General features: G+C 47.2%; 1 protein-coding gene and 1 pseudogene across 2 annotated transcripts in view; one reads left to right on the top strand and one right to left on the bottom strand.

The window, feature by feature from the left end:
• Positions 1-7,827, top strand: part of LOC119268627 (DExH-box ATP-dependent RNA helicase DExH1-like) — a 16,441-nt gene extending 8,614 nt beyond the window's left edge. For both annotated transcript variants that reach the window (XM_037550298.1, XM_037550305.1), the window contains exons 10-16: positions 3,132-3,346; positions 3,941-4,100; positions 4,190-4,463; positions 4,558-4,750; positions 6,157-6,343; positions 6,495-6,863; positions 7,225-7,827. In XM_037550298.1, the coding sequence (XP_037406195.1) occupies positions 3,132-3,346; positions 3,941-4,100; positions 4,190-4,463; positions 4,558-4,750; positions 6,157-6,343; positions 6,495-6,863; positions 7,225-7,356 (1,530 nt within the window). In that variant the 3' untranslated portion in view covers positions 7,357-7,827. The remainder of the gene's footprint in view (positions 1-3,131; positions 3,347-3,940; positions 4,101-4,189; positions 4,464-4,557; positions 4,751-6,156; positions 6,344-6,494; positions 6,864-7,224) is intronic.
• Positions 7,828-9,038: 1,211 nt separating this feature from the next.
• Positions 9,039-11,017, bottom strand: LOC119268619 (annotated as a pseudogene).
• Positions 11,018-12,024: the final 1,007 nt, after the last annotated feature.

Below are 12,024 nucleotides of genomic sequence, written 5' to 3'. Positions count from 1 at the left end.
AAGATTGGTACTAATATACTCCGTCTCCATTCTCCTGGCATCTTGTTTGCCCGAAAAATGAGGTTGAAAAGCTTGGTTAGCCATACTATCGCTATGTCACCGAGGCCTTTCCACACCTCAATGGGGATACAATCAGGGCCCATCGCCTTGCGTCCTTTCATCCTTTTTGTAACTTTAACTTCACTCAAAATAAATTAGAAGAGACCAAAACAAGAAGCTTGTTATCCATTGTAACATTTACTTGTTCCTTTTGTAACTATCAACATAGATTGAATGCGAACTTAATATTATATTGTTATGGCCGGCCGGCTTAGGCCCGCAAGTTATCTTAGTTTTTATTTTCAGATTAGGCAAGTTATCTTAGGTGGATTCTTCTACAAGTTATCTAGGATATAAATATAGGTTGTAAGACTCTCTTTGAAGGCAAGCAATAAGAAGAATATTATCTCCTATTGCCCGGCTCCCTGAGGAGCCGGAACCCTAGCCGCCAACAGCCCTAGCCGCCGCCCTTCTCCTAGCCGCGACGGCGCCCTGCCGCCGGCGCGCCTGATCCTCGCCACGTCTCCCTCCATCCTTCCCTTACCACCTACGCCCTAGACCTGGTAGAGTACTTGATCCTACCAATTTGGTATCAGGTAACCGGGTTTCGACCATGTCTCCGCCAATTCCACCGCCACCACCACCGCTGCCCGCCAACTCCTCCACCACCGCCGCCTCTGCGCCGGGCGTCACGGCCTCGCTCTCGGCGGGCACCACTGCGTCGCTCTCAGCGCCGGTCCTAACGGCACCCGGCACCACGCCGGGCCAAGGGCAGCCACAGGCCCCCGTCCAACACTCGTCGCCGCCATCACCTCCCCCGCAGCCGCAACAGTTCACGCTGGAGGCCATGGCGGGCGTCCTCAACGACCTCGTCACCGCGGTTCAAGGGATCCGCCTCTACCTAGCAGGTCCGTACGGGCCGCCCCCACCACTCCATCCAGCCATGGCCGCGGGTCAGCAGGCGCTTCCGTGGTACTCGGCATCGGGGGCCATCACCGGACTCCATCCAGCCATGGCCGCGGGTCAGCAGGCGCTTCCGTGGTACTCGGCACCGGGGGCCCTCACCGGAGGCTACCCGGCGCTCCTCGCCCCAGCGGCCGCACGGCCGCCTTGGGCGCAGTGGCCGCCGCAGATCGCGCCGGCAGCCCCGCCACTTCTCGCCACCACGGGGCCGCAGTGGCCCACCTGGACCGCGCCGGCCGCGCCGTCCTCCGTTGAGCCCTACCTTCCAGCGGCCTCGGAGCAGGGTCCTCCACCGGCCCCGCCCAACCCTAACCTGGGCACCGGCGCCTCGGAGCAGGGCCAGACCCAGCAGCTTCTTTCGGCGTCACCGCCGGCCCCCACGCCGCAGGCGCCGGTGCAGCTCCACCAGGCGCCGCCGCCATCGACAGTACCACCACCCGCACCTAGGGCTACGGGTCGGCCCCTGCACCAGGTGCAGTTTCCATCGTCACCATCGTCGATCCCCACTTGGGCGACCGGCTCGTCTTCGGGGCCGGTCTACTCCATGGCGCCGGAACACCCGACGCCCTCCCTGCGGTTTGATCACCCCTCCAGCTCGGCGAACTACGCCCCGGCGCTTCCCGACCCAGCATACGCGCCGGCGGCAACTACGGCCGCCCCTGGGCACGGCGGGCCGACACCCCCTCGCTTCGCCAAACTGGACTTCGCCACCTACGAGGGCACGGAGGACCCCCTCAACTGGCTCAACCAGTGCGAGCAGTTCTTTCGAGGGCAGCGGACGCTCGTTTCGGATCGCACCTGGCTCGCGTCCTATCATCTTCGAGGCGCAGCGCAGACCTGGTACTACGCCCTCGAGCAGGACGAGGGCGGCATGCCACCATGGGAGCGCTTCCGGGAACTCTATCTCCTCCGGTTCGGGCCTCCTATCCGCGGGAGTCGACTGGCGGCCCTCGGCCGCTTACCCTTCACATCCACGGTGCAAGACTACGCCGACCGCTTCCAGGCCCTGGCGTGCCACGCGCCGGGCGTCTCCGCAACTCAGCGCGCCGAGTTATTTGTGGGCGGTCTACCGGACCATATCCGCGTGGACGTGGAGCTTCGGGGACCCCAGGATCTCCAGTCGGCCATGTATTACGCCCGCGCATTCGAGCGCCGCGCGGTGGCCATCCAGCAGGAATCACTGTCCCAGACTGCTGGGTCGCTACCCGGACCGGATTCCGCGCAGGGTCGGCCTGTGCAGGCTTCTGCGGCACCCCTCGCCGCGACCGCGGGGCGCCCGTTCCGCCGGCTCACCCCAGCTGAGATACTCGAGCGTCGCCGCCAAGGGTTGTGCTTCAACTGCGACGAACCCTACAAGCCCGGCCATGCCTGCCCGCGACTCTTCTACCTGGAGGTGGCAAATTACATTCCGGAGGACACCGTCGCCGCCGACTTGGCCGCCCCAGATGTCGAGAAGGTGTTTGACGCTGGTTGATTACCTCGAAGAGTTCAAGCAAGCGCTTCCCCACCTTATAGCTCGAGGACGAGCTGTTTGTGCAGGCGGGGAGAAGTGTTATGGCCGGCCGGATTAGGCCCGCAAGTTATCTTAGTTTTTATTTTCAGATTAGGCAAGTTATCTTAGGCAAGTTATCTTAGGTGGATTCTTCTACAAGTTATCTAGGATATAAATATAGGTTGTAAGACTCTTTTTGAAGGCAAGCAATAAGAAGAATATTATCTCCTATTGCCCGGCTCCCTGAGGAGCCGGAACCCTAGCCGCCAACAGCCCTAGCCGCCGCCCTTCTCCTAGCCGCGACGGCGCCCTGCCGCCGGCGCGCCCGATCCTCGCCACGTCTCCCTCCATCCTTCCCTTACCACCTACGCCCTAGACCTGGTAGAGTACTTGATCCTACCATATATACATAGTTATGGACTTATAGTAAATCAGGAAACACGTCTAGACAATTTTCTCCCAGATTTTTTTTCATGTGAATTTGGTACCACAAACCAAAAGTGATTTATGATGTCGCCTAGTTGTTTGATGCACTTGATATCTCTCTGAAAAATAACCTGCATTTCATGACATCCTAATACCATTTCGTAACCTATCTATGCTGCTAATATTTATTACTTTATGTTGGCATTTTTAGGTGGAAGGTACGATTGAGTATATCTGTCGTCATGAAGGAGAAGGTGCAATCCTTGTATTCCTTACTGGTTGGGACGAAATTTCAAAACTTTTGGACAAGATTAAAGGGAATAATCTGCTTGGCAATTCCAATAAGTTCCTAGTTCTCCCACTGCATGGCTCTATGCCAACTGTTAATCAGCGTGAAATTTTTGACAGAGCACCAGCTAATATGAGGTAATTAGTCACGGTGTATATATAGAAACATTTGATCTGGATTATGTGCTATGGATATGATTTTGCTTTTACATATGGATAGTGTGTTGCAGACATACTTCTGTCTTCCTACTTGCATATCTTCTATTCTTCTCACTTTCTCAGTGTCACACCTCCACTATTATAAGTTAATGGAAACATGCTCGGTTTCCTTGCCTTCTTGTTATCGGTGGCAGTGTATTTAATGGTAAAAGTATGTGTTAGCAAGCTCGTAGGTAAAATTATGGCTGGGAAGGAACTACTGTAAGTACAAAATTTTGGTGATGATTTTACATATGCCATAGCAACTTCCACGTTTTCCCTCTCAGTTTCCTTTTAAACTATCTGCTGCCACTTAAGCTATTTTTTCTCTTACCCTCACATTTGATGTAGTTTTTTTTTATTATTATTATTGTGTGCTGTTAAATTGATATTTTATTTTCTTTATCAATTAATGCAATTTGTTCTTTGTTATGTACTCGTGCAACAAGTTCTAAGTTCATTTGAGCAAGTTGTCCTAAATCCTAATGGTTAATGCCATTAACTGTTTATATCTACTACATATGTAATTTGCAGAAAAATTGTTCTGGCGACAAATATTGCAGAAAGCAGTATTACAATAGATGATGTTGTGTATGTAATTGATTGTGGTAAAGCGAAGGAGACAAGTTATGATGCCTTGAATAAGCTAGCATGCCTTCTACCATCGTGGATATCAAAAGCCTCTGCTCATCAGGTACGTACCATGGACCATGTTACCCACTTTTCTAGCAAAACTGAATATCCAATAACAGTTGTTGTTGATGACTTTCCTAATTTACACAGAGGCGAGGCCGTGCAGGCCGTGTTCAGCCAGGTGTTTGCTATAGGTTGTACCCGAAAGTCATTCATGATGCCATGCCTCAGTTTCAGCTGCCTGAAATTCTTAGGACTCCACTGCAAGAACTGTGCCTTACTATCAAAAGCTTACAGCTTGGAGCAGTCGCTTCTTTCTTAGCCAAGTCACTGCAACCCCCAGATCCGCTTTCTGTTAAGAATGCAATTGAGCTTCTGAAAACCATTGGAGCGCTGGATGACTTGGAGGAGCTCACTTATTTAGGTACAAAGTTTTACTGCGACCCTTCAATTGTACCACTTCTTAAATTTTACTGTACGTGTTTTTATTTACTTTTGCCCAACTTTGATTTATGCAGGACGACATCTATGTACACTACCACTGGATCCAAACATTGGAAAGATGCTGCTCATTGGATCCGTCTTCCAGTGCCTGGATCCTGCATTAACAATCGCTGCTGCTCTTGCTTATCGTAATCCATTTGTGCTCCCAATAGATAGAAAAGAAGAAGCAGATGCTGTCAAAAGATCATTTGCTGGTGACTCCTGCAGGTAATTGTTATAAGCTTATATCACATTGATATTTCGTGAGGAAGCATGTAGAAGTGTTTTTTGACAACCAATATTACAGAAATTATGGTTTTAGTTTGATGTTGTTTTGCCTGTTATTTCTTCAGTACCATCAAGTGCTGCTTTATTTATGGTGCCTACGTAGCATTCCCCCTGTTTCACTATATCTGTCCCCAGCCTACCATGTGCACAAACCAAGCAATCACAAAATCTAAGGATATTTTAATAGATGATAACCTTAAATAAGCAGTTTGCAAAGCAATTAAATAGGGGTACTGTTAGGAAGCAGAGAGGGCGGGGCCGAAGGGGCGGCCGGCGGCGACAGGCGGACGGGGCCGGCGACCGGCGACGACAGCCTGGGAAGCCAGCGGCCAAATCCCCGTTGAATTTGCAGGGCCACGGGCCAGGAGGAGGCGTGGCCGGCGGAGAAGTCGCGGAGCCGCGGGCTGGGAGGAGGCGGCAGCGGTGGAGAAGTCCGGGCCGCGCTCCGGGAGGAGGCGGCAACCGGCATGGAAGTCGCGAGGCCGCGGCCAGTCGGCTGACGTGCGGCGGAGGGGACGCGTAACTGTCGGACCAATTCAGCCGGGGGCGGATCTGGTGACAGGAAAAACCGGGAGCAGCAGGCGGCCGGTTCATGCAGTGGTGTTGACCACGCGGGCGGAGACCATGTGCCGTGCCTAACAAAGCACCAGCAGCACACGGGCGGATCTTTGGCTGCTAGCCACACGGGCGGATCCTTGGCTGCTGAGCTCCTCCAGCAGCACGCGCGCGGCCCGGCGACGCTCCAGTAGACTTCCGCATGAGGGCAACGGGATCCGGCGGAAGAGATCGTGGGGGTCGGACAGCAACCGGCCGGAAGCAGGATGGCGCCGTGAGAGATTGGATCAAGAGAGCACGAGTTGCGCGTGCTAAAAAAAGCCCTAAAGTTCTAATACTATGTTAGGAATATGCAACTTAGTATTATCTGGAGGCCAAAGCCATCATATATACAAGTACAGGTGGGAGGCCAAAGGCCAAAATACAGAAAGGCAAAGGGCATCATAAATATAACTCTAACAGGCACAGATGCAAAAAATGCAATAACTACACTCTTGATTTCCTCAATGGACATGTATATTGGAAAGGGGCCTAGTCCAGGACATATGGTGAAACGGGGTGAGTATTGGAAAGGGCCTTAGTCTAGGACATATGGTGAAACAGGGCGAGTGTTAGTTACTGGTTGCTACATGCTAGAAAGCTTGACCCAGGAGGAGCCACAGGATATGGAATGATAGAACCAGGATAGGGAGTGCATAGTATCACTTGCCAATGATACCATCGCCTGCAAAAAGTTTTACGCTGCAGTTGTTTAAGGCACACTGATAGTTTCCTGTGACCTCTTTTGCCAGTGATCACATTGCCCTTCTTAAGGCATTTGAAGCATGGAAGGAAGCAAAACGCAGTGGAAGGGAGCGTTCTTTCTGTTGGGAAAATTTTCTGTCTCCTATGACCCTGAAGATGATGGATGACATGCGAAATCAATTTTTTGATCTACTTTCTGATATTGGATTTGTTAGCAAGACAAGAGGAGTGAAGGTTTGTAACCCTAGATCTCTCTTGCATTCCATAAGTAATTCTACGACCTATGTAGTTATCTATGTTTTTTCATTCCAGTGCACCATTTTATCTACTTTCCAACTGAAGAGCTTCAGTTTCCATTACGATTACTTCTGTGCTAAAATTTCAGGCATATAACCATTATGGCAAGGATCTGGAGATGGTTTCCGCTGTTTTATGTGCTGGGCTTTACCCAAATGTCATACAGTGCAAAAGACGGGGCAAGAGGACAGCATTCTACACCAAAGATGTCGGAAAGGTGGACATTCACCCATCATCAGTCAATGCAGGAGTGCAGCAATTCCCATTGCCTTATCTGGTTTACAGCGAGAAGGTGAAAACTGCTAGCATTTATGTGAGGGACTCCACAAACATATCAGATTATGCTCTTCTACTTTTTGGTGGTTCCTTAAGTCCAAGTAACACCGGAGAAGGCATCGAGATGCTTGCGGGGTATCTTCATTTCTCTGCACCAAAGCGTATCATAGAGTTGATCCAGGTATGACCAACTTCTCAACAATAGCTTGCTTCTTGAACCTTTTCTCTTTTATAAATATAGTGCTAAGTAAATCCAAGTGTTCGTTCAGCAACAAAGAGGTGACATGAAACTTTAGTTCCGGTGCTTCTTTTAATGGTAATTTTGTGTCTGTACTTGCTGCTTGATCTAGATTCCTTGTTATACAAGCTGAGTTCGTATAACAGTAAGTAAGCTTGGCTGTGATTATCATAGTAGTTGGAATGACTGATATCTGGTTTTACTGCTATATTGCAATCAAGTTCATTTCAGTGAATAAAATAGCTTATTTTTCAGCTAAAATTTTCAGTTTACCCTAACGAGAGATGTTCTTTTTACTTGACAGAGATTAAGAGGTGAATTGGACAAACTCCTTCAGAGGAAGATTGAGGAACCTGCACTTGACATCTTTTCGGAAGGGAAAGGGGTTGTGGCTGCGGCCATAGAACTGTTGCACAGTCAAAACATTTACCACTAGATGCTACATATACACGTTGCAGAAGGCAATTCCCCAACTAAATGAAACCCGTCCTAAGATTTTGTAATATCTGTATTCTTTAGTACCTTCTGTTTGGACAAGCACCTTTGGCTCTCAGGCTTAGGTGCACCTGATATGGATTATTTTAGTAATTCCAAAAAATGTCAAAAAAAAAGTTTCGCCAAGGAATGACTTTCGTGGTATTTTGGGCCAAAAAAAACCAACATTATATACAGGTTACTATTCACGCTTTTTGTCCTTGAAAAATTGTTTGTTTTTGCCCTGAAGTTGATGGGAATTTTTTCTTGGTAAAAGTTTTTATACGAGTACAATAGAAGGTCAAGTTTGTTTCCACAAAAGATTTAGAACTTTTTGACTTTTTGGAATTACTAATTTTTCCTATATAAGGTGCTCCTACACCCAAGAGCAAAAGGGTATTTTCTGATTAATGAAGCATCCTTTTTCCAAGTAGTTAGAAGTCAGCAGCACATAACATTAATATTAGAAAATACAATCGTGTCTTCTTGATGAAAATATTAGGGACAAGCTACACATCTGACGTAAATATTAGTGGCCTCGCTTTCTCTTACCTCTATCCAGCTTTGGTACTTAAGTGCAGCTTTGTTAATATGCTGAATATTCATCTGCTCCTGATGAACAGTAAACACAAAAAATACTAGAAAATTCATTAAAAAAAAATCTGTTTTTGTTGTATTGAAAATGTTCAAGTGCATGATGTTTGGGCGAAATTTCACCATGTTATGACATGAGGAACTCGTGGCAAAAAAGTCAAAATTGGTCTGCACAGTGCGTAAAACAATAAACTTTCTCATGGGTTTCTTAGAGCTACTCAGGTGTCCAATCATAATGAAATTTGACACGAGGTCACGCACTAGAACATCTTCCATGCAAAAAACATTCAGTTTTTTCTGAATTTTTTTGAATCTACTGTTCACCCACGGGGAGGAGATGCACTTGAGAGCCAATCCTGTAGGTACGTCCCAATCCTTCTTTGAAAGAAAAAAAAGCCTCAATCAGAACGAAAGTGCCTTTCTACACCCAGGAGCAAATGCTTCTGGGATGAACAGTAAAATAAAAAATAGAAAAAATTCAATAAACTCTGAATTTTTTTTGACATACTTTCATAAATGTTTGTCGTGCACGCAAAAATTCATCGCGAAATCACATTGGTGGAAGTCGTGCCAAAAAAAAATTGGAGCTTCAAAATGCTTTTGTAAGTAACATTTTCAGAGCATCGATTTTGTTTTTTTTACCACGCCTTCACCAATGTGATTTTGTGATGAAATTTTGCATGCACAACAAGCATTTGTGGAAGTATGCCACAAATAAATTTCAGATTTTTTTGAACCTTTTTTGATTTTTTTATCTTACTGTTCACACATGCTCCTGGGTGTAGAAACTCCACCTCCCAGTCAGGACTGTTTCTAACAGCAGCATGGATGGCGATCTTTCATCTGAAATTTGTTCCCAACAATCCAACATCATCTTCTACCTCCCCAAACCAATTCCGAAAAGCCATGACTTAACACTTGTCATCTCAACGGCATGGTCCAAGCACAGCTAATATTTTCATGTCGGGGGTCAAAGGGCACACGATGAATATTCCACCAAATAAATTTCATAGGGAAAACATTTTTATTTCAGCACATCAAACCGCATGCTAAATTCATGAAAAATATAATTCACTAAGTAGAACAAAGAATGATGATACAAACCGCATTTTTAACAAATTATTCTGCGTACATGTAGACAGTTCGTTTATTTGTCGGTCATTCATGCCAGAAAAGCCATTATTCATATTTTTTCCAAGTCCAAAGTAGAATCAGGCAATACACAATGTGTTACACCATGAACATACATCCTCTTCGTAACACCAGCCATCTCAAGATGCATTCCGGTTCAATCTTGACATCAAATGTTCAGATCTCTGCATATGTGGAAAAATAAATTGTATGCTTAGAACTGCTTGCTAAATTCAAATGAGCAAGTAGTGTGATAAATCATGATTTAAAACATAAAACGATTATCATAATTAGTTTTTAACTGCCTCCACACTCAATAACTATCTACTAATATCCTATTTAAAAAAAACTATCTACTAATATCCACTGGTAGTCATATTTACTAATGGATCACTGGCAGGAACACATGAATGCAGCTAAACACATCATTATGTTCCAAAATTTTCCGTACAGAAGGCACTTGCTTCAGTATACCCATGAATGCAAACTAAGCATCATTGGCTTATCAGAACAAAAGAAACCTCCAAAAAAAATAACAGACCTGCTCGGTGTAAGGCAGATACTTCCCATCAAATGTGACCACCACACGATCTTTTCCATCAGCCCCTTGAATCTTGTCAACTGAACAGTAGAAGTCTATAGCCGACATGCTGCAATTGAAAGCATTTAAATAAAGCAATAAGACATGGAAAGATTATTGAAAGTAATAGTAAGACAGACAGATCAATTTTGCAATCTCCATAATACTATATAGGTCGGTTTCTTACATTCCATCACCAAAATCCTCATTGATGATCTCCTTGATGCTCTCTCCAAAATGCATAACAGCTTCATTCAATCTGTGTACATTATAATATAACAAAGTTAGTAACAACGCAATTCTACAATATTGTAGCATGAATTTCAGTGAAATGTACCTTCACTCCAATAATTAAGTGAAACATTTGTGCGCAGGGGAAGCATCAATGAAACATGTGCAACCAGGAAATAATGTGCCATCCGGATAAATTGGAACAAAAGAAGCTAAACCCATGTGATTAGCAATAAAAAAACAGTGATACACCTACTCTGGACAAAAACAGCATGGTACAACTGTGCCAGACTGTTGAGAACAAAGTGGATTATCAAGTGCAACAGGCAAAGTACAGAAGCTAGAGATTCCAAGGAAAGACAGAGGCATCAGTATCAAGACTCAAAACTATCAACAGGCTATGGTAAAATTTATTCTTCTACCCTTGAGTAAGAACTTGGGTACAGAACATCCCATTTGAGTTTATACAAAGAATGGAAGATTAGAGTTGACACAAATACCAAAGAGCTGGATGGTAGAAGGTTGCTGTTTGTGAAACATTGCGGAATTTTAGCAACTTTCCCTCCCTCGTCATGTCTTCATTCAGATTCAGCAGAAGAGCCAATATTCTTCCATTTTCTCGCTGACATTTAAGGTACCACTTTGCTTTACAACATCATGCGCTATAGTTAGTGTTTGAAGTAGCTGGCAGTAATCGCGCGCCCCCTACACCGAGTTCGAGATGGAATTCGGGGATAAAACTACAAGGGCCTTGGGAGTGGGACAAGACTGGGCGGTCGGCACGAGGTAGGCACCTGTATATGGCGGGCTCGTGGACGATGTGCGGGTGGTAGGACCGGAAAGGCGGCCGCATCATGAGCTCCACGAGCTCGTCGGTGAGCGCCGGGACGGCCGCCCGGAACGCGGGCGCCATGTCGGGCTTGAGCTGCGCCTGGCGGCGCAGCAGCTGCGCGACGTAGACGTTGGTGAGCCCTGTCTCGGCCGCGATGTCGGAGAAGCTTTTCCCGGACTCCTCCTTGGCCGCCAACAGCCGAGGGACTACGGCCGCCGCGCTCGCGCCGCTCTCCTACATGATTTGTCCGTCCGCCGTCCGCCTGCTTTGCCCGCGAGGTGCTCGACGAAATCGTTGGGGTGGGAGGGTGAGGCACGGGACGAATCTCTGATTGTACACCTCGTGGTGGGTGAGTGTGGCTGTAATTGGCGGCGAAACGACGGGGAAAGTTTTTCTTTTCCTACTGTAATTTTTTTGAGATTATCCTACTGTAATTTATTATTCCCTCTGTCTCATAATATAAGAGTGTTTCTTACACTAATGCAGTGTCAAAAACACTTTATATATTATGAAACGGAGGTAGTAGTATTTGATTGATGAGGAGAAAAGTTTTTGCACGGAACTCGCGGAACAAGATGTCTCTTCGGCCATGTGTTTATGTACTAATTAGGCCGGTCTTTATGGCCTGGTTGAATATCCTGATCCGGGCTCTTAGATGGACCAGTTGAGTTTAGTCTGGCTAGTTGTGGGCTTGGCCTTGTGTCCACCAAATTCCTTTACGCGGCCATGGCCTCCTCGACGGCTCCTGAACCCTTTAGTTTGATTTGGGATATCCGTCTGTCCTTAAAAATCCGGATCTTCATATGGCAATGAATTCACGACTGCCTCCCAACGGGCATGGAGGTCCGTAAGCGTAATGGACCTGGGAACGGGATGTGCCCCTTGTGCGACACGGTGGAGGATGCTAACCACATCTTCTTCTCGTGCCCTACGGCCCAGTTCCTCTGGTCCTACTTCCACGAGACTGTTGGAGGCCAGTGGTATAACACCAACTTCCCTGAACTGCTTGCGGAAATCCATGCTTCCCCCCTCGCTACCGCCATATCAGATGGCTCTGTGTTGGGGTCCTCGGCTGGACGCTCTGGACTGTTCGCAATAAGCTTGTCATTCAGAAAGTCCCTCTTCGACGTGCTACTGACGCCATTTTTAAAATATGTGAATACTTGCAGCTCTGGCGGCCGCTTAGCCGCCCCTAGGATCGGGACGTCATCAACAACCTCATCGCCGACCTTCGCTCGATGGCCTTCAGCTCGGCGCCCCCG

The sequence above is a fragment of the Triticum dicoccoides genome, chromosome 1A (assembly GCF_002162155.2).
Source record: "Triticum dicoccoides isolate Atlit2015 ecotype Zavitan chromosome 1A, WEW_v2.0, whole genome shotgun sequence".
NCBI classification, from domain to species: domain Eukaryota; kingdom Viridiplantae; phylum Streptophyta; class Magnoliopsida; order Poales; family Poaceae; genus Triticum; species Triticum dicoccoides.
The sequence above is the reverse complement of the archived record's forward strand: the minus strand, read 5'-3'. Positions and strand labels throughout refer to the sequence as shown.